General features: G+C 45.6%; 1 protein-coding gene across 2 annotated transcripts in view; it reads left to right on the top strand.

The window, feature by feature from the left end:
- Positions 1 to 20,821, top strand: part of DSEL (dermatan sulfate epimerase like) — an 87,874-nt gene extending 67,053 nt beyond the window's left edge. Inside the window, exons 1-2 of one of the 2 annotated variants that reach the window (XM_084848107.1) lie at positions 14,022 to 14,727; positions 15,439 to 20,821. In XM_084848107.1, coding sequence (XP_084704233.1) covers positions 16,362 to 20,012 — 3,651 coding nt within the window. In that variant the 5' untranslated portion in view covers positions 14,022 to 14,727; positions 15,439 to 16,361 and the 3' untranslated portion in view covers positions 20,013 to 20,821. Of the gene's footprint in view, positions 1 to 14,021; positions 14,728 to 15,438 lie in introns of those variants that run through there. The other variant, XM_084848108.1, reaches the window with a different exon arrangement.
- Positions 20,822 to 22,021: the final 1,200 nt, after the last annotated feature.

Here is a 22,021-nt window from a genome sequence, read left to right as displayed (position 1 = left end):
CGAACACCCGACGAACCGCCAGCTGGACCCGCCGCCGGGAGGGACATTCAGGGAAGGTAAGTCCCGTCCCGGGGGGGGCGGAGGGCGGGGGTGTGTGGAGGATTTCTCCCCAAAACTTGCGCTCGGCCCCCCGAAGTTTCGGGGAGAAATTCTCCGCCATCCCTATTTAATTGAAGCGAAGGAAGCTGAGGAGGCTACAGGCTACTGGAGAGATGATTTCACAATGTGAAACAGGACATTTGCACTCACTCATCTCAGGTCAGCCACCTGCTAAGTCAGGTAAGCCCCACCAAATCCATGAGAATTTCTCCAAAATTTCTTCACCATTGAATTTCTTTTCAAAAGCAATTTGTTTTCTATCAAATTAAATGAGAATGGCTGAAAAAAGGTGGGACAAATTTTTGGCACAGCACTAATGTGAATGGCTGTCCCGTCCAAGTCTGGTTTAAAGGTAAAGAACCATAAGAAGGAAGAACAGCAGGGGCCTTGAAGTTAGTACCTGAATAGATGACTGAGCAGGCATGCAGGTCTAGGGATGTTGGAGAATTCCACCACGGACTCCAGTGAGGCCAGATTCTTTAGAATCCGCCCCCTCCCCCGGAGTCCATGGTGGAACGGCCTCCCCACCGCCACCCCCAAAAATCTCCCCTGGAACAGACCTACCTGGCGGCGGATGTGGCGGCGGCGGCGGATGCAGCGGCGGTTGCGGCAGCGGCGGCTCCGGCTCGTCTTCTGGCTGCTGCTGGGCTGCTGCAGCCGCAAATGCTGGCCTTTGTAGTGTTCGCCATTTGCGTCCTTGCATTCAGCCGTGATAAGCTACGCAAGTATTTACGTAGCCTATCATGGTAAAAGGCAGGGACACAAATGGCGTAGTGGCCACCATTTGCATCCCTGCCTTTTGCCAAGATAGGCTACGTAAATACTTGCGTAGCTTATCATGGCTGAATGCAAGGACGCAAATGGCGAACACTACGAAGGCCAGTATTTGTGGCTGCAGCAGCCCAGCAGCGGCCGGAAGTCTGGCTCTGGCAGGTCCCAGCAAGCAGCTCTGTGGCCTTGCTGTGGAGCGGAGCCAGCTGGGGAGGATTCCGGGTGGAGGGACGGATCGCCTCCCCCACACCGCTGAAGCCCTGGACTGGAACCAGGTAAGGGATTCGTACGAAAATCACTTACCTTTCGGAGATTATGCTGATGGTGCGGGGGGAGGCGTTCCATCCCTCCCGCCGGAATCCTCGCCGGGGGGGAGGCGCTCTGTTCCTCACCCCCCGTAATCCTGGCCGGCCGGCTGTGCTCTGCAGCGATTCTGCGGAGCTGCCGGCCGGCTCCGACAGCAGCCGGACATCCGGCCGCTGGGTAGCAGGGATGCAAATGGCAGCTGCCGTAGCTGCCGCCGTTTGTGTCCCTGCAGTCAGCCGTGATAGGCTATGTAAATGTTTACGTAGCCTATCACGGCTGAGTAAAAAAACACAAAAAAACACAGGCGTATGCAAATGGCGGCGCCCATGGCCGCCGCAATTTGCGTTCCTTATTTTGGCACATCTTAGTCTACGTAAACATTTACGTAGACTAAGACGGCGAAAATAAGGGGAACGCAAATAGAGTAGTGTCTATGCTATTCGCATTCCCCTTATTTTTGCCATCTTAGTCTACGTAAATGTTGACGTAGACGAAGACGTACCAAAATAAGGAACGCAAATGGCGGCGCCCATGGGCGCCGCCATTTGCGAACTCGCGTTTTGTTTTGTTTTTTAAGTCAGCCATGATAGGCTATGTAAAGATTTACGTAGCCTATCACGGTGTTTTTTTAAATCTAACCATCATAGGCTACGTAAATCTTTACGTAGCCTATCACTTTTTTTGTTTTTTGTTTTTTGTTTTTTGTTTAACTGGAAATGGCGGCAGCGGTAGCCAGTCGGAAGACCGGCCGCCACCGCCGCCGCACCGCTGCTGGAGCCGCCGCTGCCAGGAAGATCCCCCCCAGGTAAGTCTCGTCCCGGGGGGTGGCGGGGGGGTGGCAGACTGTTCCGCCACCGATTTCGGGGAGCCGAATGCGCTGGCATTCGGCCTCCCCGAGATCCGTGGCGGAATTCTCTGCCATCCCTACAATGCAAAGAAATAGAGGAAAACAACAGAATGGGAAAGACTAGAGATCTTTTCAAGAAAATTGGAGGTCTCAAGGGAACGTTTTGTGCAAAGACGAGCATGATAAAGGACAAAGAAGGCAGGGACCTAAGAGAAACAGATGAAATTAAGAAGAGGTGGAAAGAATACACAGAAGAAGTATACAGGAAAGATCTTAATGTCCCTGATAGCCATGATAGTGTGGTTACTGAACTTGAGCCGGACATCCTAGAGGGTGAAGTCAAGTGGGCCTTAGGAAGCATTACTAACAACAAAGCTAGCAGAGATGACAGTATTCCAGCTGAGCTATTTAAAATGCTAAAAGATGATGCTGTTAAAGTGCTGAACTCAATATGCCAACAAATTTGGAACACTCAACAGTGGCCACAAGACTGGAAAAGGTCAGTTTACATTCCAATTCCAAAGAAGGGCAATGCCAAAGAGTGTTCAAACTACTGCACAATTGCGCTCATTTCACATGCCAGCAAGGTGATGCTCAAAATCCTACAAGCTAGCCTTCAGCAGCATGTGAACTGAGAACTACTGGAAGTACAAGCTGGGTTTCGAAGAGGCAGAGGAACTAGAGATCAAATCGCCAACATTCACTGCATCATGGAGAAAGCAAGAGAATTCCAGAAAAACGTCTATTTCTGCTTCATTGACTACGCTAAAGCCTTTGATTGTATGGATCACAACAAACTGTGGCAAATTCTTAAAGTGATGGGAGTACCAGACCACCTTACCTGTCTCCTGAGAAACCTGTACGAGGGTCAAGAAGCAACAGTAAGAACCAGACATGGAACACCGAGTGGTTCAAAATTGGGAAAGGAGTACAACAAGACTGCATATTGTCGCCCTGCTTATTTAACTTATATGCACAGTACATCATGAGAAATGCTGGGTTGGATGAATCACAGGTCAGAATTAAGATTGCTGGGAGAATTATCAACACGCAGATGATACCACCCTAATGGCAGAAAGCGAAGAGGATCTAAAGAGCCTCTTGCTGAGGGTGAAAGAGGAGAGTGCAAAAGCTGGTTTGAAACTCAACATTAAAAAAATGAATATCATGGCATCTGGTCCCATCACTTCCTGACATATAGAAGGGGAAGAAATGGAAGCAGTGATAGATTTTATTTTCTTGGGCTCCAAGATCACCGCAGACGGTGACTGTAGCCATGAAATTAAAAGACGCTTGCTCCTTGGGAGGAAAGCTATGGCAAACCTAGACAGCATAGTAAGAAGCAGAGACATCACCTTGCCGACAAAGGTCTGTCTAATCAAAGCTATGGTTTTCCCAGTAGTAATGTATGGCTGTGAGAGCTGGACTATAAGGAAGGCTGAGCGCTGAAGGAAGAATTGATGCCTTCGAACTGTGGTGCTGGAGAAGACCCTTACAAGTCCTCTGGACTTCAAGGAGGTCAAATCAGTCAATCCGAAAGGAAATCAACCCTGACTGCCCATTGGAAGGACAGATACTGAAGCTGAAGCTCAACTATTTTGGCCACCTAATGCAAAGAGAAAACTCCCTGGAAAAGACCCTGATGCTGGGAAAGACTGAAGGCAAAAGGAGAAGGGGACGGCAGAGAATGAGATGGGTAGATAGCATCACCGATGCAATGAATATGAACTTGAGCACGTTCTGGGAGAGAGTGGAGGACAAGAAGGTCTGGTGTGCTATGGTCCATGGGGTCATGAAGAGTCGGTCCATGGGGTCACGACTTAATGACTGAACAACAACAACAACTAAATAAAAAAGCCCTTAACTCCACATGAACATCCTTTCCAATTTCTATTCTTATTTGCTAAGGGGGAAAAAAAGAGTGTTAGGATTGACAGGGTGCTGAGGCATTGGAATATCTTCTAGGTAGTTTTCCAGTTGCTAGGAAAGAAATGAGTAACAGACATGCTCTGTGATGGTCAGGCTAAGTGTAGCCAAATAGGCTGTAATCTACAGGTTCACATTTCTAATGCCCCTAAAGCTGCTAAATATGGATCTGCACACTGCTAGAGTAGATAAGATTAGGGTAAATGCCTTGTTTAGATTCATAGGTGTATTTCTTGCTGATAACCTCTACTTCAACACAATGTCTCCTTAATAAAATAATTTGAGAAAAGATGTGTAGATCATAATTGTTTTGCTCCCACTATTACAAGTTTAATTGGTACATCTTAGTGTTCTGTATGTCTTGCACCGGCCCTTGAGAATATTTCTCAGTGGCAGAGGCTGTTATTACTCCCCCCACCTCCCCAACAAGGTTAAAATATTAGATCTGAACTTTTGCTCTCTACCAATTAAGAACCTCCCACTTCAATTTGTTAATGCACAGCTATAATAATGCTAACCTTTGAGTGCGTGGCCTTGGCGGTTTATCCGTAAACCATGGAAGGCAATGAAAAACCCTTTGATTTATTCAAACGCTTGTAGATAACACACGTATTTTATCATGGTAATTCTAGCAGTGAAGGCTATTGTTTTTCATACAGCCTGAACAAATTTTATGTGTCTGAGATCTGCAAACACTAGGGGCTTTGTCTGAATAGCTGCATAAATAGAAAAAAGAAAGAAAGAATATATTAATGTACAAAATTCTTCTTGAAAAGGGGAAAAAAAAACTAGTACTATGCCAAAACCTGCCCCCTATTTTCAGGAACTTTTTCTTTCCCTGTGAAAAGAGGCATTGTTTTTTCTGCCTCTTTCGCTCCCAGCTCCCATTATCCCCAGCCAGCATAGACAACGGATAGCACTAGGTTGGGGAAGGCTGACCTAATGAGATAGGAGCTGAGGTATAATCTGAACTTCAATTCAGTGATTTGTGCACCCAGCCCTTGTCTTAGCCACTGCACTATACCAGCTCTTTATTGCTGCTGCTTACTATTGGCACAGTATAGTATAGTGGGCAGAGGTGGCCTGAACTGAAATCTCTGCTTAGCCATGAAGTTTAGTAGATAACCTTAGTGTCCAACCTAACCTATGCCCCGTGTGTTTTGTGTGCGTGTGAGATACGACACCCATTTACACTCCTGTGAATATGAACAAGAACTACACATTAATAAAAAGAATCATTGTTTTTGTAGCTTGCTCTTTGCAAGGAGGGTATGCTAGTAAATGTGAAGAAAGGAGTTAGATAAAGTGGAATGCCACTCACACAGTAGGCCTTTCCTGGCGCCTCCTTCCCACTGCAGCCCCATGCAACCTCCCCCCAAGAGCCATTCCTGAGAATTGGAGACCACTGGCATGGGTTGTTGTGGCATGCATGGTAGGTTCTGGCAGGAGGGAAGAACTGGGGAAAGGACCTTGCTTTACCAGTTGTGCCTTTGAAGCACAAAGGACCCTTTGGATCCAAGCACAAAAAAACTTTTATTTTTTGTTATTTCCTTATCTATGGGCTTTTCTACACAAGGCCATTAATCCGCTGCATCTACTTTTGGTTTCAGCACAGAATTGAGATTTGAGCACTACACGAGGAATGTTTCCTTTCCCCTTTTTCCACTACATAACCTCTAGGTAGCACTGTGGTATAGCAGAATACAATTGTGTAGAAATACACAAGTGGAAGCAGTGTTTTCTTTTGCTTTCAAAAATAATATCCCATTTTGCCTGCTCAAAAAAAGAAAAATCTTGCTAAAAGTGTTGTTTACAAACAGAAGTGGAAGTGGAAGCGCATGACATCATCTAAAGAACCTGTAAACAACAGTAAGGAATGACAAGTGCGGAATAAATGCCTCGTGTAGAAAAGCTCTACGTGCCCTGCCCTTTTCCATTCTTTGTCTTTTCCCTTTTCTCCTCCTCATTCTCCCTGAGCATCTTGGGAATATTTTTAGTCCTAGGGGTCAGGCAGCAGACAATCCAAACAAATGGCCATCCTAAAGGATTGTTGTTGTTGTTCAGTTGTTAAGTCGTCTCTGACTCTTCGTGACCCCATGGACCATAGAACGCCAGGCCTTCCTGTCCTCTGCTCTCTCCCGGAGTGTGCTCAAGTTCATATTCATTGCATCGGGATGCTATCTAGCCATCTCATCCTCTGCTGTCCCCTTCTCCTTTTGCTTTCAATCTTTCCCAGCATCAGGGTCTTTTCCAGTGAGTTTTCTCTTTGCATTAGGTGGCCAAAATAGTTGAGCTTCAGCTTCAGCAGAGGAATAAATTGCAGTGATTGGGGATGTTGGAGGAATCCGTTCATGGGGTAGAGCTCGGCACGTTTTCACCAGGTCAGCCCCCTGGACTCCATCTCACTTATCTGCGAATTGGCCCAACTCATTGAGTGACTAGTTGAGCTAGCTCGTAGTTTTCTGGTGTTTTTTTTTCTTTCAATTATACAAAATCGTGGCTGTATTTCACAAGTTGCGCAAAATCGCAGCTGTAAATACTGCAACTTGCATAAAATTTCAGATGTAAATTGTTTAATTAGACCATTTACACCTGCAATTTAGTGCAAATTGCACTATTTACGGCCATGATTTTGCACAAATCGTGATTTCTGCAAATATTTACAGATGCAATTTTGTGCAAATCGCAATTTTTTTAAAAAAGCCAGCAAAGTTCCTGAGTTTTGAGAACTGACCCTCCGCGTGGCTCACAAATGCAAGCCGAGTCTGTCACGGGGATCTAGCATTCCCCAAAGGGGCCAGATTTCTCTGTGACAGACAGCCCTAGCAGTGATTAGGAGGATGCAATGCCCACAAGTGAAGAATGGATTGGCAAAGTCTGGCAAATAACTCAATCATTTAAATTAAGTGAAATTAATTACATTTAATTTAAAAGGCAGCAGTCCAATGCATTGCACACCACTGGATAAAATGGCTGAAGAGTTTCATTCTTTCACTCCTGCTTACTTGGGAAAAAGTCATACTGTAAGCAGTGGAAATCACTTCTGAATAAACTAGCTTATGATTGCACTGAAAGAGAATTTTGTTTTTGTTTTGCTTGGCTTGCCATGATAGGCTACATAAATACTTACGTAGCCTATGATGGCAAAGACCAGGGTGCAAATGGTGGCCACGGCAGCCGGTCGAAAGACCAGACGCCGTAGCTGCCGCCGTAGCTGCCGCCGTCTGGAACATCCGCCCCAGGTACGCCTCGTCCCAGGAGGAATCCGTGGGGGGGACGGGGGGTGGCAGGCCTTTCTGCCACGGATTTCGGGGGGCCAAATGCCAGTGCATTCGGCCTAGGGGTGCACGGAAGTCACTTACCTGGTCTCGCAGCTTGTTTTGCGGTGCGGGGGAGGCGCTTCGCTGCTCCCCCCGAAGTTCAGGCCATGGGGGAGGCTTCCCGCCTCGCCCGGCCGAAATTCAGGCTGGGGAGGAGGCGCCTCGCCTTGCCTGGCCGCGAAATTAAAAGTTAAAAAAAAACGCCCCCGTGATAGGCTACGTGACGATTTACGTAGCCTATCATGGCTAGATCTGCAAAGCCAGCCATGATAGGCTATGTTAATCGTCACGTAGCCTATCACAGGTGACTTAAAAAAAAAAAAGCGCGTACACAAATGGCGGCCCCCATAGGGAGCCGCCATTCGCGTTCCTTATTTGGTGGCTGTAGTCTACGTAAATCTTTACGTAGACTATGGCGACCAAATAAGGAACGTGAATGGCGGCTCCCTACGGGGGCCACCATTAGCATACGTGCTTTTTTTTTTTTAAGTCACCTGTGATAGGCTACGTGACGATTTACATAGCCTATCACGGCTGACTTTGCAAATCTAGCCATGATAGGCTACGTTAATTGTCACGTAGCCTATCACGGGGGCGTGTTTTTTTTTTACTTTTCTTGGAATGGCGGCTGCCGCCCCCGTCCCTGACGAAGACCTGCCGAACTGCCGCCGGGACCCGCCGCCGGGAGGGACATTCGGGAAAGGTAAGTCCCATCCCGGGGGGGGGGGGTTGCGGAAAATTTCTCCCCGAAACTACTTCGGGGGGCCGAATACGTTGGCACTCGGCCCCCCGAAGTTTCGGGGAGAAATTCTCCCCCATCCCTAATTCGGCCTCACTGAAATCCGTGGCAGAATTCTCCACCATCCCTTGTGCATACAATACTAGATCAATGAGCCCTCAATATAAAGCATCCTATGTTGCTTAAAGGTAAAGGTAAAGGTGTCCCCAACCAGGCGTGTCCGACTCTAGGGTGCGGTGCTCATCCCTGTTTCTAAGCCGAAGAGCCAGCGCTGTCCGAAGACGCATCCGTGGTCATGTGGCCGGCATGACTGAACACCGAGGTGCACGGAACGCTGTTACCTTCCCCGCCGAGGCGGTACCTATTTATCTACTTGCAATTTCTTGCTCTCGAACTGCTAGGTTGACAGGAGCTGGGACTGAAGATGGGAGCTCACTCCGTCATGCAGCACTCGGGTCTCGAACTGCTGACCTGCCGAACTTCCAGTCTGCAGTTCAGCGTCTTAACCACTAAGCCACCACGGCCCCTCCTATGTTGCTTAGCCATAATCATATTCCCCCCCCCCTCTCTCTCTCTCTTTTTTTTTTTTCTGCTGAGGTCCACACAATGTTTAAAGAACTAAATACTTAAATTATTATCATCATCATCATCATCAAAGAGATGATAAAATATAGCAGGCCATTCTTACGGTGGAAAAGTGAAGGGGAAGAATATTTTACCCCCAACCCATGATCCAGAGCCTCATATGTGCTTTGATGCACACACTGAGCTCCTGGTTAACTGGATTTCCCCATTAATTCCAATGGAGGGGAAACTCTTCATTCATATTTTCCAGCCATGTAAAGTTTATGCCCTACATTAATATTAACTGGGGAAGACTGTGCAGGTGTACAAGGTCTGTGTGTGCAGCAGGGCCCACAACAACTCTTTGCACTTTCCATGGATTTGCATACCCTATCGCGCGAATGGAAAGCATGGACGCAAATGGCATCCAGGACACCATTCACAGCCATAAAGGCCTTAATTTAAAGTAAATGCAGCCATTTATGGCCTAAGGCCTTTACGGCCGCAAATGGCGTCCTGGACACCATTTGCGTCCGCAGTCAGTGAAGTCCCCTTCAAGCCAGCGATACGGCTAGCGATATCCAGCCGGTGGCTCCAGGGAATCGCAGCGGAGCTGGCCAGCGAGGATTCTGGGGGGACGAACAGATTTCCTCCCCCCCACAGACCCCCCCCTCTCTAGGCTGGCAGGTAGGGAATTCGTATATCCCTAGCTGCCACTGCCGCCACCTCTCTGCTGCCTTCGCCGCCAGCTCCTGAGGCCTCGACACACAGTAATTCTTCTTGCAGGGAGTCACCATTTTTAAAATGGCAACTTCCTGGAACTTCCAGGAGCTTGCCATTTTAAAAATGGCAACTCCCTGCAAGAAGACGAGTTGCTGCTGCACATTCAGGCCTCAGGAGCTGGCAGCGGCGGAGAAGGCAGCAGCAGCGGTGACATAGAAGGCGGTGAAGGCAGTGTGGCGGCAATGGAGAACGTGGCAGCGGAGAGGAGAGTGTGGTGGCAGCGGAGAAGGTGGCAGTGGTGCAGTGGTGGTGCGGTGACAGAGAAGGCTGTGGTGGTGGAAGAGGAGGAGGAGACCCAGGTGAGGAGTTGGGGGTTGCACAGGGGTGTCGGGGGGGCCCCCGAAGCAGGGTTCGCCATCCAAATCCTGCTGAGTCAGGTTGGGGGCCCCTTGAATCTGCCTGAGCTGAATTGGGCCCACCTCGGAAGCTGCAAAGCAGCTTCCGACAGCCCTACTTTCAAATAACATCATAAAACTGGGACTTACTGGAGAGAAAGCAGTCTGTGCTATTTTTCAAGCAATATACAAGTTTTTAAAATTGTGGTCTTTGGCTTATTTTTGCATGTTGCACATATTTTTGGAAGCTTATTCCATGGATACCGGCTGTTTCTCAGATTAGCAACTGATATGGACACCCAGCAATTCTTTTTTTGTTCCTGACAGACTCGGTTTCAACTTCTTATGCTAGACTGGCGCTAGTACAAAAATGAAAGCAGCACTTGGCTGCAAACCCTTATCTTCTATTTTTGTAGCTCTATTAAAATTAACCTACCAAGCTCCGATTTTGTATAGCCAATACACAATTGAATATACAAGTACCAACATTTGTAAAAATAAAATAAGCAAGGCTGCACTTTTCATCACTCTTAAGAAAATAAATAAGGGCAAAATCCTATGAATGTTTAGACAGAAAAACGTCGTACAACTCCCAGCATTCCCCAGCCAGCCATATTTCAGGAGACAAAATTTTGTCCATCAATCATAATATTGTGTTGGTGTAACACAGTGATTGAGAGACCAAATCTTTTTTACTGTCATGGACTCATTCTGGACTCACTCATGGACTCACTACGCAAAGCAGACACTCTCTGGCTTTTAGAGCTTTTCTACACAAGGCTCCTAATCCACTGTATCCACTTTTATAAATGAAATTTCAGGTCTACGCAATGAGCTTTTCCTTTCCTGCTTTTCTTCTATATAACCTCTAGGTGGCACTATACTATGGCAGAATAATGCAATTACACAAATAGGAAAATATGTTTTCTTTTGCTTTTAGAAATAATACTCAATTTCCCCTGTTCTAAGGCCCCCCACCCTGGAAAGTGCTCTTTCTTGGAGCTTTTCTGCACAAGGATATTAATCCAATGTATCTGCTTTCAGTTTTGTTGCAGAGCTGAGATTCAAGAACTACACAAAGAAAGAGTGTTTCCTTTCCTGCTTTTCTACTACATACTGCAGTCTCTAGGTGGTGCTGTAGTATAGTGGAATAGTACAATTACACAAGTGGAAAAATCATTTTCTTTCACTTTTACAAATAATACACATTTTTTCCTGTTCTAAAATAAAGTTGCCCAAAGTGCTGTTTAAAAACAGAAGCAAAACTGGAGGGTCGCAACGTTATCTAAAGAACCCCGTAAGCAATTGTGAGTAGGGAATGATGAATATACAATAAATGCCTCATACAGAAAAGCTCTTAAAAAAAAACAGAAGTGAAACTGGAGGGTCACAACGTTGCCTAAAGAACCCATAAAGAACAACCGTGAATGACAAATACATAATAAATGCCTCATGTGGAAGAGCTCTGAGACTCCACAACTACAAAATGGGGATAATAATGCTACTCTAATTTATATGACACAGAAAGATGTCTTATGTCAAGGTGGGGCACTGGTTTATCTAACTCAGTATTGTTTACACTAACTGGCAGTAGCTGTCTTCAGAGAGGGATCTTTCCCAGCCCAACCAGTGGATGCCAGGGATTGAACTGGGATGTTTTTCATGCAAAACATATGCTACACCACTGAACTGTGGCCCATCCCCAGTGACCTCCCCAGAGTTGCCATGAGGATTAAAACAAGATAATGGATTGGATCCAGGCATAGTTGTACTTACAGTACTAGACCCGTTGAAAGCAATGGGACCTAGATTAGTCATGATTAATGTTAGCCCTATTGATTTCAATAAGTATGACTAAGTCTGGATGAGCTATTGTGAAGCACTCTACAGAGCTTCGCATAAATGAGAATGGTTGAAACATGGGTGAAGAAATTTCATACTAAGCAAGTGAAATCAAACATCATCTTAGCAGAAGACACCACAACTAATATATGCTGTCCTCTGACAACGGTGATAAAGCAGCAGACTGGGTTTTTTTTAGTTAGCAGCCCATCCTGAGAATTATTTAGAATTTTCACAGTTGATGAGCACAATTTGCTGACACTTTCCCAAGGTTCTTCAATAAATCACTCCCCGAAATGTAGAAAGCAACTCTTACTCTGGAAATGTAGAAAGCAACTCTTACTCTGGGGCATCCTGACTGTTACAGATCATCTATGTAAATCACATGTTACGTTCCTTTTGTTAAAAAATGCTGACTATGCTTTGTTTTCAGCTTGATCTTTAGATATTTCCCCAGGTTGCTATAACCATTATTCCTTCGTGTCTTTATTTAACATATGGCCAAAAGGACCCGCTGTCCACATTACTTGTAAAAGACAGAAGTGCACTTTACTGAATTGCATCCTTGTCTTAAGAGGCACTAAAAAAATACCGCTGGAAGGATAATACATCATCTGAGATGTGTGACTCCAGAACCACTTTTTCCAGAGTGCCCTCCCTAAGTTGTTCCATGCAAGAAAGTTTATGCTGAATGTCACTTCATTTCCAGGCATTTCTACTCTGCACCACTGAAGTTTTCTCATGGGGTGGTAGCCTAGCAACATGATCTGTCCTTTGGTGCTTTCAGATGGAGAGTCACAGATGGCTAGCAGGGGAATAGCAAGCATTTTAGGAAGAAAGTGCAAGTCTCATAATGGATATTTAGCTTGGCTTAAAGCTAGTATCCCTCTGTCATGACAAAAAAAAAAAAAAGCCATATGGGTCAAAAGGCAACACTTTCTCAAATAGACTTTGATTCAGTGTAGGGCATCATCAGCTTCTTCACTTATTATCTGACTTGGAGTAATTCGGTGTGCAGTCTCAGTCCATGCGTACTGATGACACAGCTAGATAGAAGCTAGTTCTGCTGGGTTGTGTAAGATCTGTTAAAGTGGGGAGAGAACTTTTGAAACCACTGGTTTATTTTTCATGCAATAAATGTTCACTTCTTATTTCTTCTGTAGGATAAATAAGTATTTATGTTGCAAGGTTGTATGTTGCACAGTTGCCAAGAACCAAGGCAGTGCAATGCATAGAGTCCCAGACTAGTATCAGTTAAGGTCCCACTGACTCAGTCAGCATGAAGCCCACTGGGTGATTCTCTCTCAGCCTAGCCTACATAGGGAGTCATTCGTTCAGGGCTCAGTCCTATCGATTGCGCTCTGGACAGTCAGAAGCCCCTGAACTCGGGCCCTGATTGTAACGCAATGTAGGCAGTGGAGGCTGGTGGCCTGATTTCGGTGGGGCTGTAAATCCATTCTGGGTTGCAGTCAGACCCAGCCAGAACTCTAAAGGAGATGTCTAAGGCTCTGAACTTATTTTGGGGATAGGGATCAGCACTGTGGATAGCTCATTTAGGGTTCTGCCTGGTTCCGACTGCAATCTGGAATGGATGCACACCCCCACCGAAATCGGAGCCACCAGCCTCCACTGCACGTTGGCGATACTTTCCTACCCTTGTTAGTTGTGTGTTTCACCGTCGATTTTATGGAACTCTCCGCCACAAGACACAGTGCTGGTGGCCACCAGCTTGGACGGCTTTAAAAGGGGATTAGGTAACACACGGAGGGAGAAGTCGATTAGTGGCCACTAGGAAATAAGTGGCTACTAGCCATTCCACTAGCCAGTGGCTGCCAGTATGGCTATGCACCCTCCAGGTTCAGGCGCAGCATCGATTGCTCTGAAAATACCAGCAGCTGGGAACGGGAGAAAGCGACTGCCTGCATGGATGCTGGACTACTTGGCCTGATCCAGCAGCTCTCTTTTCTAATTTGGGGGATGATGATGACGATGATTGACTTATAAAACACGTACAGTTTTCTAAGCGCTGCGTTCTAAATTGGGATTCTTGTCGTAAATCTCGAACGCATGTTTATGAATGTGTTTTCGATCGCATCAGTCACCCCGAGGGTCTTTCCCATCCACGCTGCTCCCTGGCTTCTCCCCCTCTCCCTCCCCTCGCTGCATCGCTCCCTTTCCCGCGTTGACTGCCAAGCCCCCTCCCCTCCCCTCCCCTCCCCTCCCCTTTGTAAGCTTTCCAAGATCTGAGCTCCGGGCAGGCTAAGGGCAGCAGCTTCATCGCCTCGCGAAGGGCATGTGCGAAGCCTTCGCACATGCCCAGTCGGGAGGGAGGGAGGGAGGGCGGGGGCGCGCAGCAGGCGTTACGCGGCAGAGCTGAAAAAGAGCCGGGTCTGGCTGCTGCGAAGGCAGCAAGACCCGCCTTGGCTCCGCCTCTGCTTCCTTCTCTGCTGCCTGCCGCTTTCTAACCGCGACGGCTTGAGCTGCTCGCTGAAGCGCAGGGCGAGCGAGAGCGAGAGCGAGAGCGAACGGTGTCACTACCAGCCCACGGCTAACGGAGAAGCCTCCGCGGCTTGGGGCAGAAGCTGAAGTCGCAGCATCCCTGCCTGGATCGCCTCTGCGGAAGTCAAGTTCTTTGCAGGGGTTGGATTCGGATCAAACTCTGAAAGATTACAGGCAGTTGCGGGTCTCCCCGCCCCGCCCCACCCCCCATTTCCACCCCAACCCTTCTAGAAAAAAAAAAAGAATAATCCCGGATTGTATTGCCGCTTTCTCCCTCTCTCCCGAATACCGTTGACTGGCTTCTCCCCTGCTTTGAAAGGCAAGAAGACTCTGTTTTAGGGCCGCCTGGCGTGCTTCGAGCTGTATTTAGGAACCTTAGGCATTTTGAACGATATTTTTGGAAAAAAGCAAAGGGATGGGGCACGAGTGACTGGGAGCATCACCGTCCACATGCGGGGACTGTCTCTTTCGATGGGCGGCTGAAGTTCGATCTATTGCTGTTTAAGCAAGCGAGCAACCAAACCACCCACCCTGCCAATGCAAAGTAAATGTTAAGGACGGCGGAAAAATTTCCTCGGATTAAAGAGAAAAGAACTATGTGGCAGCTGGATATCTATTCTACTTTCTGTTCCCCCTGGTATACCGTCATCGGCAGTGATGAGATACGATCCCCCACTTCAAAGTAGTCTATTTAAGGTAAGTTGGTGAGTTTAAAACTAAAAAAAAAGTTAAGGAAGAGGCAGAGCACTAAGGGAAAAATAGTTCTGTATGGCCGACCTCCTGTTGGCGATGACTTTTAAATATTTGCAGCTGTTGGCAAAGAAAACTTGTTCTAAGTTCTTCAGCCCGGAGACATTTAGGATACTAATTAGCCCATAGCGCCCTCTGGTGACTTGCAAGCCAGCATTGTCATGTATAAGTCACAGGTGAGAAAAATCCTGTGTATAAAATGTATTTATTGCTGCCAAATGCAAAAAGTGCACACTTCCACAGATCAATTGCATTTGAAAAGCAAAAATGCCTTTGTAAAAGGAGGAACCCATCTGTTACTGTACAGTGATGCAAAAAGATCTGTTACCATTCAAGTTTGTTTCATTTTAAAACTTCGTTAGTTCATCATTTGGATGACAGTTAAGAAGGACATAATCACATTATGAAGATCACAAACAGCATTCCAGATGATGCTTCTGAAGGAACGCTAGCTCTTAACTAACAAAAGTATGTAATGCTTCGTTTGGTAAAGCATTAATTTCTGAGATCTTGCCATTATGAAAGACTGAACAACTAGAAGGAAAATATTATTAAAAGCAGATTTTAAAAGCAGATTTTTTTAACAAGTAGTTGATTATCGTGTTAATATTTTCCATGGACATTTTTGAATGACACATGTTATTGTTTCTTTCACAGATAAGATCAACATGCAAAGTGAACAGATTCCAGAAGCAACTATCAATGAAAAGAGAAAAAGGATCTGTGTGTCCCATTTTGTATTTTTAATTTGGTTCTGCAATGAGGAGATAGAGCTAATTGAAAACCTGGGACAGGGACTAGTTTCACAGATTGATGAGGACATGAAGATAATGAAAGGAGATGTTAAAGCTACCAGTCTCTTATATGATCATCAAACCAAACAAAGCTGTCACAACTGGAAGTTAGCAAGTGTTAGAATTATGGCCGCTGTGTCAAAATTGGCTGATGGGGATATTTTGCCAAGTTTCGTTTCCCGCCCACCACAAAAGGATGAACTTTTTTGTGCAGTATGAGAGAATGGGACAGAAGGCGACATGAATTCACTATTTTGTATCTTCTGGACAACATTCCATTTGTTTCTTAATTTTCAACGTATGTATTGTTATCAGGGTTTTTTTTTTCTTATTATGGGAATAACTGAACATTAAAGGTTTTTTCATCTTCTTCTTTTAAAAACAACTCCATTATTAACAAAGCAACACGCCGGATGTGATTTTCTTCACTGCACTTCATGGCTTGAAAGATATGCTTTTGATATCAAACTTACTCATTAGTTTACATGGAAGTTGGTGAGAGGTTACGCTCCCTTTAGCCCTCTGTGTTGTTGCTTTTATTGTGGATGGATGGTGTCTACGCAATGCACCTGCAGTTCAGAATTTTTCAGTACGGTGCTTAAAGAACATGTCAGACAAGAACAGTGTGTACCTTGTGGCGTAAGGGTCCTCCCCCACCCTTCCCTGTTGACAGAAAAAGCTTTTGAGTGTCTTTTCCCACCGGTAGCTTGATTCATGTTTGAAATCTGAACACTGTGGGTTTTCAAAGAGGTATATGCCTGAAGGGAGGAAACTGCCTAATGGATCATGGCTCGAATGTTTACAAGACATTCCCTATTTCTAGCATTAGTGATGTTGGCAGTCTCCACTTACGAAGAGTCTGTAAGCAATTACTCAGACTGGGTGACTTTTACTGAGGAGGTGGATCAGTATGAGAAACAAAGACTGGAAGGTTTCAGGGCTAGTCAGAAGATGAAAAAAGCAGGTCCTCACCCAAGCTTATATTTTAATGTTGATGAGATCCCGGTACTGAGGCAGAAATCTCACACCAGCCACCTGCACCTTTTTAGAGCAATCAGAAGTGCAGTGTCAGCGATGCTCTCCAGTCCTTCCTACTACTTACCTCCACCCAAGCATGCTGATTTTGCTGCAAAGTGGAATGAAATCTATGGCAACAATTTGCCTCCCTTGGCATTTTATTGCCTTCTGTGCCCAGAAGATAAAGCGGCTTTTGATTTTGTTGTAGAATATATGGACAGGATGACTGGCTACAAAGACTGGTTGGTGGAGAATGCCCCAGGTGATGAAGTTCCTCTTGGGCACTCTTTAACTGGCTTTGCCACAGCATTTGATTTTTTATATGCCTCCTTGGATGAGGTCAGAAGGCAAAAATACTTTGCCAAGATATGGGCTGTGAGTGAGGAAATGTATGAGTATTCCAAAGTCCGTTCCTGGGGCAAGCAGCTTCTTCATAATCACCAAGCCACTAATATGCTGGCGTTGCTCATTGGGGCCTTGGTAACTGGAGGGGGCATAGAGTCCCGAGCAAATGCCTGGAAGCATGCAGTAGTGGATGTGATGGAAAAAACCATGTTTCTGCTAAACCATATTGTTGATGGCTCTTTGGATGAAGGGGTGGCTTATGGTAGCTACACTGCCAAATCAATAACCCAGTATATTTTTCTGGCACAGCGCCACTTTGGGATTAACAATCTTGAAAACCACTGGCTCAAAATGCACTTTTGGTTTTACTATGCTACCCTTTTGCCAGGCTTTCAGAGGACTGTAGGCATAGCGGATTCCAATTATAATTGGTTTTATGGCCCTGAAAGCCAACTGGTTTTCCTAGATAAGTTTGTGTTAAAGAGTGGGGTAGGCAATTGGCTTGCACAACAAATTAGAAAGCACCGCCCAAAGGATGGTCCAATGGTGCCATCCACTGCCCAGAGATGGAGTACCCTTCACACAGAGTACATATGGTATGACCCAGAACTAACTCCCCACCCTCCACCTGAATATGGCAGTGCTAAAATGCACGTGTTCCCTAACTGGGGGGTAGTTACATATGGAGCAGGGTTACCAAATACTCAGACAAATACCTTTGTTTCTTTTAAATCTGGAAAGCTGGGTGGCCGTGCTGTCTATGACATAGTCCACTTCCAGCCATACTCCTGGATTGATGGATGGCGAAGCTTCAACCCAGGGCATGAACATCCTGATCAAAACTCTTTTACGTTTGCCCCTAATGGGCAGGTGTTTGTCTCTGAGGCCCTTTATGGACCCAAACTTAGCCACTTGAATAATGTTCTGGTGTTTGCTCCATCTCCCACAAGTCAGTGCAATCAACCTTGGGAAGGTCAGCTTGGGGAATGCACACAGTGGCTTAAGTGGATGGGGGATGAAGTTGGAGATGCAGCTGGTGACATTATCACATCGTCTCAGCAAGAGGACATGTTATTTGTGAGTGGTGAGGCGGCACCTGCATACTCCTCAGCGATGAAGCTGAAAAGTGTGTACCGTTCCTTGCTTCTGCTCAATCCTCAGGCTTTACTAGTGGTGGATCATATTGAAAAGGAGGAAGACTCTCCCATCAACTCCATCAGTGCCTTTTTTCATAACCTTGACATTGACTTTAAGTATGTACCATATAAATTTATGAACAAATACAATGGAGCCATGATGGATGTATGGGATGCTCACTATAAAATGTTTTGGTTTGACCATCATGGAAATAGCCCTGTTGCTAGGATACAAGAGGCAGAGCAGGCAGCTGAGTTCAAAAAGAGGTGGACGCAGTTTGTAAATGTTACTTTCCCTACAAAGAGTACTACTGCGAGGATCGCCTACCTCTTCTATGGCCCTTATGTCAATATTTCTAGCTGTACGTTTATTGATGATGCCCAATCAGGATTTCAGATTTCTCTGAATGTCAACAATACAGAAACCATTTTCTCTGTTGTAACAGACTATCTAAATCTGAGGACGAGGTTTAGCTATTTAGGCTTTGGTGGCTATGCCAAGGTAGCCACCCAAGGCAAGGTTACAAAATTTGGCCTGGGTACCGAAGCTATAGAAAAGCAGGCACTGAGTACCAGGACTGTTTTCCCGTTTGGATTTAAAGTGAACATAATAGTGGGGCTGGTTCTGGGAATTAGTTTGGCCATATTGGCCTTCCAGTGGCGGTTTTACATTTCCTTTGGCAAGCTTTTGCGTTGGATCCTGATCCTAGTCATCGCATTGTGGTTGGTTGAACTGGTCGATGTGTGGAGCTCCTGTACTCAACCAATCTGTGCAAAATGGAGCAGTGACATGACAATTCCAGAACACAACACAGGGAGGAGCCCTGTGAGTTTGCCGGATGTTATCATTACCTCTCTCCCCAGTTCAGGTGCGGAAATTCTGAAGCAACTCTTTTTCAACAGCAGCGACTTCATCTATATCAGGATCCCTGCAGGCTACCTTGATATCCCTGAAACTGAATTTGAGATCGACTCATTCGTTGACGCTTGTGAGTGGACAGCGTCTGATGTTCAGAGCGGTCACTTCCGGCTACTCCAAGGCTGGCTGCATTCCCTAGTCAAAGACACCAAGCTTCATTTACAAAACATCCACTTACACGAAACCAGCAGGAGTAAGTTGGTTCAGCATTCTACCACCAGTAAAGACAAAAAGAGGCGGCCTAGAAAGAGAGAATCCATAGTGGAACAAAGAAACCGAATGAGAGGGAGTTCAGACAAAGATGCTGAATACATCAGGGAACTGAGGAGACACCTTGCCTTTTATCCAAATGCACGTCCTGTGCTTAGTCTGAGCAGTGGGAGCTGGACATTAAAGCTGCCCTTCTTTCAAGAAATCATAGGCCCTTCATTGAGAGCGCTCTATGTAGTACGGGACCCTCGGGCCTGGGTCTATTCAGTATTGTACAAAAGCCAGCCTAGCCTTTACTCCTTGAGGAAGGTTCCACAGCGCTTAGCCAGGCTGTTTCAAGTGGAAGGTAGGAAAGAAAAGTGCTGTTTAAATGCAGGCTATGCCTTTGAATACGAATCGCTGAGGGAGGAACTTTCCAATTCGAATTCAAATGCCGTCTCTGTGATGTCCCATTTGTGGCTGGCAAATACAGCAGCAGCTCTGAGACTCAATGGGGATTTGCCTCTGGCAAATTACCGCCTTCTCAAGTTTGAAGACATTGTCAATTTTCCCCAGAAGACGGCTGAGTCTGTCTATGCCTTCCTCGGCATCCCTCTGTCTCCCGCTAGCTTAAACCAAATATTATTTGCCACATCCACCAATCTTTTTTATCTTCCTTATGAAGGAGAAGTTTCCCCAGCAAGCATCCATGCTTGGCAGCACAATATGCCTCGGGTGGAAATTAAGCAAATCGAGGACATCTGTTCGACTCTAATGGACCGCTTAGGATATCCAAAGTTTACTGATTTAGATGCTGCGGGTCAGCAGTAGTTTGCACTAAGGATTCCCAGGCACTTCAATTTGTAGATAAGAATCTGGTTTATTCTTGTAAAATGTCTGTACAGTCTATTACACTTGCAGAGAGAGATTATTTTAAATGAAATGAGATATTTGGCCTAGTAAGCCTCTCCCACTCCCTCCTCCCATTCCACAAAAACTCATATTTACTGTTGCTGCCTTTGAAAATAAAGCTGTGTGAATCTTTACATTCTTTTCCAGATGGGCACTGGAGAGCTCAGGGGACTGCTAAAAGGATAAGGTACCTTTCATTTCTAGGCTATCAGTATGAGTCCAAGCCAGGCGGGGAGTTGCCAAGTGTCACTGCTGTCTGCTGGTTATTTGGTGGTCAACGTGAAATCAATTGGGAGGAGGCAGGGCTCAGCCCTGGCTTTCTATGAACAACTGTTTGTCTCACAAAGCAGACTTTGCATTTGGCAGCAATTGTCTCCCCTGGGCTAGATTTACTGGCATGTTATGTCTACTTTTAACTACTCCTGCGGTGCTGAGAAGCTGTAAGCTCAATGTAACCAGCCAGTTAAACTGTGTTTTATGATTGCCTAACATCATTGGAGTGACAGGAGACAGATCCCCCCCCCCACACACACACACACATTTTGGCAAGTTTTGGTATCTTACTGGCAGCCTTAGCAAAAGACACCAAAAACCCAGCTGACATGGAAATAGAAGAATACTTCTTAATGTGTTTTTCAGTAGTGAGGAACTGGGGTCAGTCAGGTTTATTTCAGGATACCAATCCCTACTGTAATCATTATGTGAATAAAGAAACAATGGTCAGAACTAATGATAAACATAGCAACTCTGAGATTTATTTTATGTTCTGTAACACCACAGTCTATTTTTTGGTTACAAAGACTGCTCTTTATGGCAGAGACTGCCATTGGCCTACATAGGGCCATCTGCACAGCAGCTTCCTGGTCTAGTTCAGCATCTCTGGACTAGACTGGAAATATAGAAATCTTCCGAACAAGAAAGTGCAATGTGGATGAGAAGAATCCTGTGTTGATGCGTTATTAGCGTCACTCAAACAAGGCCCGTCTTGGCTTTGCTACTGGATTGACTATGTAGATAGGGATCAGGCCAACACAGATTTCGTGGAGGCATACGGATTAACTAGATTCCCCTCTATTTTCTCTGGAAGATTCCCCTTCTGTGGCACTTGGTTGTTGCATTCTACACAGAACGTACTCTGTGACAAAATTTCGATGAAGCTTCTCAAAAGAAAGGACGCTGATGTTTTGTCTGTTTTGTTTTTGTATACTATAGCCTGTGGACATTGAATTAAGTTTTGACTCTAAGTGGGAACTAGGAGGAAAATGTATGGAGTTTTCTCATCACATTTTATGCTGTCTTCATTGGTATTTATTCATGATTAACAAAGTAGATAGTAGGGTGGGGATGTATATCTCAACTGTGTCTTCACCTTAATATACTGGCTGGGTTCACACAATACAACAACCCGTACTCAAGGCTGAGTGTGAGTTGTCATTGAATCATGGGTTGTTGTTGAGCTGTGAGTTGTGTTCTTTGAATCCAGCCATGCTAACAAATCATGGTTTATTAACCATGAACAACCCACAATTCACAAACCAACAACAAACTATGGGTTCTCTTTGTGGGTTGTTCATGATGGCACGTGACTGGGTTCACACAACAACCCACATTTTGATAACCCACTGTTCGACGACAACCCACACTCAACTTTGAGTGTGAGTTGTCATGTTGTGCGAACCAAGCCAATTACTCTAGAGTAAAGAGGTTGTGGGTTGCAGCCTGAGGCTTGCTTCTTCTGCTCATCAAAAGGCTGCTTTTATCTGTAAAGTCTAAGGGCTCAAACAGACATTAGTTTAAATCTGCGTCTAGCAACTATGCTTTTTATTTTTACTCTAGAGTAGGCTCAGGGACCCTGATTTGGATCAGGACCCTAATGTAGCAGTGTGTTAAGATTTAGATTGAGTAGAAATTAAAAAGGGCCTTGTGCC

Source organism: Heloderma suspectum, chromosome 4 (genome assembly GCF_057233095.1).
Source record: "Heloderma suspectum isolate Gila_16-S chromosome 4, 16-S_ref, whole genome shotgun sequence".
Classification (NCBI taxonomy): domain Eukaryota; kingdom Metazoa; phylum Chordata; class Lepidosauria; order Squamata; family Helodermatidae; genus Heloderma; species Heloderma suspectum.
The sequence above is the reverse complement of the archived record's forward strand: the minus strand, read 5'-3'. Positions and strand labels throughout refer to the sequence as shown.